The 5576-nt window shown below is 36.7% G+C and overlaps 1 protein-coding gene and 1 pseudogene across 1 annotated transcript; both read right to left on the bottom strand.

Moving 5' to 3' along the window:
• Window positions 1–609: 609 nt before the first annotated feature.
• On the bottom strand, window positions 610–709 carry LOC113341489 (annotated as a pseudogene).
• A 3645-nt stretch (window positions 710–4354) lies between these two features.
• On the bottom strand, window positions 4355–5520 carry LOC113341438 (nitronate monooxygenase-like). Its single transcript, XM_026586313.1, has 4 exons — window positions 5326–5520; window positions 4912–5220; window positions 4658–4803; window positions 4355–4568 (listed from the first exon to the last, which is right to left on the bottom strand). The coding sequence occupies exons 1-4, from the start codon at window positions 5455–5457 to the stop codon at window positions 4355–4357; spliced, it is 801 nt and encodes a 266-aa protein (XP_026442098.1). The 5' UTR covers window positions 5458–5520.
• Window positions 5521–5576: the final 56 nt, after the last annotated feature.

Below are 5576 nucleotides of genomic sequence, written 5' to 3'. Positions count from 1 at the left end.
TAGAAATTAATAGGTTTGATTTGGTTGAGTCGGCCTTGATCTGTGTTTGCTTACCCTTCCAATTTAGAAAATCCCATTGTATGCCTGAACGTAAAAGAGACGCACTAGGTAGATTTGTTAAAGAGAAACCTAGTAGTTCGAAGCGTCTCGATTACCTTAAACTAGAAAGTCCGGCTTTTGAAGAGTCTGTTTTTTAACGTTCTTTGACTGAGGAGAGAATCCCTGTTGCTCCGATAGCGCCAGAAATGGCAACTTTGAAAGCTTTGTTGAATCCAACTAGGACTACCCGTCCTTCGTGTATTAAGTTAGCTGAAATGGAGGCACCCTATGAACTGAAACCTGGGACCTTACAGATGCTCCCAATCTTTTTAGGGAAAGAAAATGAAAACCCTTATTCCCATGTTAGGGATTTTGAGGAAATTTGTAGTATACTAAGAATTAGAGGCTTAGATGATGATGCTTTGAAACTTAGGTTATTCCCATTTTCCCTGAAAGATAAGGCCAAGTCGTGGCTGTATAGTTTGGACTCCGAGTCAATTGAGAAATATGAACAACTTACATCTGCCTTTTTCAATAAGTTTTTCCCTAGGAACAAAACATCGTCTATTAAGACGCAAATATGCACATTTTCACAACAAGAGGGAGAATCTTTATATAGGTATTTGGAAAGGTTCAATGATTTATTATCCCAGTGTCCTCATCACGGTTTAGAAAAGGTTAGGCTAGTTCAGATCCTTTATGAGGGTTTAGATTATTCCACAACGACCATGGTTGAGTCTCTATGCACTGGTGGATTTGAAAACCAAACTGTTGATGCGGCGATGGAATTTTTTAATGAAATCGCCGAAAAAACCCAGAAATGGGAAAATAGTAGGGCACCCCAGAAAACAATTCTTTTAAGTAGAGGAAACGTTAATAGGGTAGAAGGAGGTTATGAATCATATGCCAAAATTGTTGCTATAGCAAAAAGGTTAGAAGCCTTAGAAGTGGGCCAGACTAGTGGTAGAGTGGAGCCTTTTTGGGAAGGCAAGAATATTGAAGAGCAGGCCAATGCTCTTTATATTAACACTAGATTTGATAACCGTCAAAAGATTGACCCATATTCAGAAACCCATATTGTGCTATATAGGATGCTCTGATATCTTAATGGGAGTAACCTATTTAGGAAATGAGTTTTCCGTAAAAAATTCACTTAAATCCGAGTTTTATAAGTACTCCAACCAACTGAGTTTTCAGATAAACATGTAGAAATTCATTTTGAGAGGAACTTATTGAGTCAGTGGTAATTTAAGTTCTAACCATTATTTTTTCGCTAAATTCTTGGTACAATGCTCATTTGGATCAGTCAGATTAGTATTCATGAAGAATGTGAAATATCAAGTTGTGATTGTCGGTGTAAACCTGTTGGGGTAATTTCTGAACTATTGTGTACTAAGATAGTTGTCTGCATTATGTTGCTTTTATGAGTCTGAATATTTCGTTGTGGTGTATGTGCTGAATCTAGAATTTCTGAATTGTCTTGGTGTATGGGTTGATATTTGATTAGGATTCAAATCCTTGTGCAATGATTGTTGAATTTATGTGTGAACCTACTTGTTAAGCGAGCAGCGACACGACTATTTAAATAGTTCGTGTGCACCGGCGGGCAGTAGATGAGGTGTTTGAGCCAAGAGATCAAGGCCGCAATAGGCTATAGCCTGCGAGCACCGATGAGCGCTAGATATAAATGATTATTGTTGAATATATGTTTATTTCAGAATTTGTGGACTGCCGAAGGTAAACGGTGGGGAGCATGCGCGGGGAGTAGAAGGGTAAAGTCATGGTGGGCCCGAAGACAGAAGGTTGATAGGTTCGGATCGGGTAAGGATTTTACATCGGATAAGACATTTTCATCGGATGATGATATATCGGAAGGTATATTCTTTAGGTGTAAGTAGTATCGGGTGGTACACATCTAAAGGGCCCATAGCAGCCACCCGAGAGGAACATCAAGATAGATAGATTAGTATAACACCATAGTATGGTTGTACATTCACCTTTGCCTATAAATACACACCTATTTATTGAGATAGAGGCAAATTTGGTAAGTGAGTAACCAAGGAGAGAAGATAAGTGTATTCATCCTTGAGTGTTCTATTAAGCATTACCATCCTTTGTAACATTTGAGAAGTAATAAGATTCATCTTGTCACCCCGTGGACATAGGTAATCATGCTGAACCACGTAAAATTTGTGTTCTTGTCCATCCCTTTACTTATTTATCTTGCATTACCTGAATTTGAATGTTCGATGCATGATGTATAACTTTCTACAACTACAGTGTAGATCAGTGAAAAAAGAAACAATGGTTAATAATGGAGTTAAAGAAATCAATTAAATTATAACAAAAAAATGAAAAACCTATGAAAGAAAAAATGCTAGGGATGTCGATTATGGAAACAAAAGGAGCATAAACTCCCCAAAAAATCAAAACTAAGGAGAAAGAAGTAGAGAAGCTCGACGAAGTAGTGGGATTCAGGTTTTGCATGGAAGTTTTATAAACTAATAAAAGAGATAACCGACAAAAGTGATTATCTTTTGTAATGTAATAAGAAAATGAATTTTTAACCACTTCCTAGGACTTAATAAAACCAATGTAGGAGAGTAAAATAACAATGCCATGGCCCATAGTGGTTAAACGGAAAAAAAAACGGAAAATTAAAAAAAATTCCATCACATTGGTATTCGTATATTTATAACGATAGTGCTATTCAACTCCCTTTTTTCACCTCCTTGTCCACATCCTTACAATCTAAATCCCACATATTGGCAAATGATAAGTTTCATCTTTACCTGAATGTGAATCTAAATCTATATGTGTGGTTTAGGTTATAAGGAGGTGAATAGAGAGGTGGAAAAGAGGGAGTCGTATAACATTTCCGTATTTATAAACACAAAAAACTTGTTGATGGACTTACGGAATGATTGCGAGGGTCAGAATTTTCTGCAAAATCAATTTTAATCTATCTTGAGATTGTCGTCTCCTTTGATCTAAATATGGTGAACATTCCACCAATTCTATACCTCATTTTTATCGCAACAACTAATCTAGACCCATCGAAGTTTTCACTTCGATTTATCCCGAAAGGGAATCGAACGGATAATACTCTGCGGATTAGTGGACCTAGATGACAACAATTTGTGGGCATCTCTTGTGCTGCGTAAAGGCTTAAAGCTAATTCTGGAACCGTTTTTTTGGGCAACACCCTTTTTTGGTAGCGGGCCATTATGTGATAAGAATATGTACCCTACAGTTATAAAGGGAGTCCTAAAGAACGAAAATGGCTAACCTACCCTTAACCTAATTTAATTTATAACTAACCCAATAACCACCTATATATATATATATATATATATATAACCTAACTAAATCATTAACAAAACAAAATAAAAAACAAATAAAAATTATAACAAACTTATTACATTTAATTTTTCACAACCTATTAATTTTAGAGGGCTCATCTTCTTCTCTACTTCCCTTTTCCTTATCGTTGTTGAATTAAAGAAATTTCCACAAACCCATTACTTATAATTCGTTTTTGGTTGGAAAAATGATTAGAAATAATCAAAATGAGTTGAAAATGGAAGTTGCAGAGAACTTCGGCTAGGAAATTTTTAAAAAACTTTGTCGAAATAGCCGAACCTCATGGAAACGAAGAACATGAAGAACAGTTCGACTATATATTGAGTTCGGTTACATCGCATTTTTTTGTCCTGGCCGAACTTTTCTCTGAAAAAACCTATATATTGAGTTCGGTTACGCCGCAATTTTTTTTCTCCTAACCGAACTTTTCTCAGAAAGCAAAAACTCTGTGAAAGTTGAGTTCGGCTACCTGTGTATTTAGAAATATTAGCCGAACTACACTTGCAGATGAGTTCGGTAACCTGTTCTTCAGATGTCGTAGCCAAACTTTATTTCCATAAACTGTTCTCTCTATCGACTCGGGAAAACTACCGGATCAGGGTCAAGTGGGCTAACCAGTTGTTCACTGGGTCAAATATATATGGTGATACCAACTAATAATTTTTAAATAACATTAATCTTATCTAACATTAATTAGATGAAATCAAATATTTTTATTAGAATCAGTCAAATATTGGTAACAACCTTGTTATAGGGGCAGCAAGGTTTATTAGAGGGGCGGCATTCCAATAGGACAAAAAGGTTCATTACATGATCATTCAAGGTGTCCCTTATCAAAAAAAACTGGAAATGACAAATTAACCCTCTTAATTGATAACCTAGTTTAGTGATGATAATCAAGTTTAATGTTAATGATTAATTTCACTTATATTAACTCAAAATCCAAACAAAATTAGATTTTAGAGTTTATAGGTTGCTCTGCATTATTCTCAACATCCTCCGGCGCTGGTTTCCATTTCTGGTGGAAAGGGGTGTTAAGAACACGAGTTGGTGCTCTCCAGCTTTCACGACTGTATAGGTCTGTGTAATCGGTATCATCTCCAGTATACTTGAGCAGTTGTTCCTTGTAGTAATCATGTGCATACGACTCTTTGGTAGCTATGAATCTAAACAATACATCAACATTTAATTATTCCGTCAATTACGGTTCCTTGTAAATTGGGTTTCATATATATATGTACTTAATATCAATTACCTTGTTCCCATGCAAATTCCTTTAGCTCCAAGTGATATGGCACCCACAAAACCACGGGGGTCTGCAATAGCTCCAGCAGCAACAACTGTTATATTCTTGTCACCGATTAAATCGACGATTCTTGGAACCAAAGCATGCCAACTGACCTGTATATGTAGACACACACGAACCATAAATATAACGTGTGGTTAATAAATTGATACTCGTATAAAGATACGTTCAACCGTCTGGGAATGCAAGAGTTTTATACGTACATTGCCGATGACATGTCCTCCGGCTTCTACCCCCTGTGCGATGATACAATCAACACCTGCAGCAATTGCTTTTTCTGCATCCGCAATTGAACCAACCTGGTGCAAGATCTGGACTCCATTTTTATGTGCTTCATCCACCATCTCTTTGGGATAGTCCCCCCAGAAAACTTGCATGCATGCGAGTTTCTCTTCGAAAATTGCCCTGACAGTATGAGTTTGATCAAATTCCAACAAGATACCAGCTCCGAATGGCTTATTAGTGAGTTTCTTAGTATCCCTTATAGCCTTCAATGTCGCATCATACATATTCTGCAATTAAGAGACAATCATCTGTTAGTTTAATTAACTAATACTAGCACAACCAAGATTCACATAATAATATATAGTAACAATGATCAAGATATAAATGCATACAACAGGGCTAGCCAATAAACCAACGCCTCCAGCATTGGCCACAGCTGCAACAAGTTTTGGACCGGAAATATCAGCTCCCATTGGGGCCAACACGATACCGTTGTCCCATCCTAAAGCACTAGCGAAACCCATCTGGTAATACTAATCTGAATCTAAATTTAGATCTCTGAAAGTGTATACTTGCTAACTATTTGGGAAGGGAGATCGAAGTGATTTAGCACTGATCATCTCTCGCTATTTATAATAACTGT

Source organism: Papaver somniferum, unplaced genomic scaffold (genome assembly GCF_003573695.1).
Source record: "Papaver somniferum cultivar HN1 unplaced genomic scaffold, ASM357369v1 unplaced-scaffold_29, whole genome shotgun sequence".
Taxonomy (NCBI): Eukaryota; Viridiplantae; Streptophyta; class Magnoliopsida; order Ranunculales; family Papaveraceae; genus Papaver; species Papaver somniferum.
This window is presented reverse-complemented; position numbering and strand designations above follow the sequence as displayed.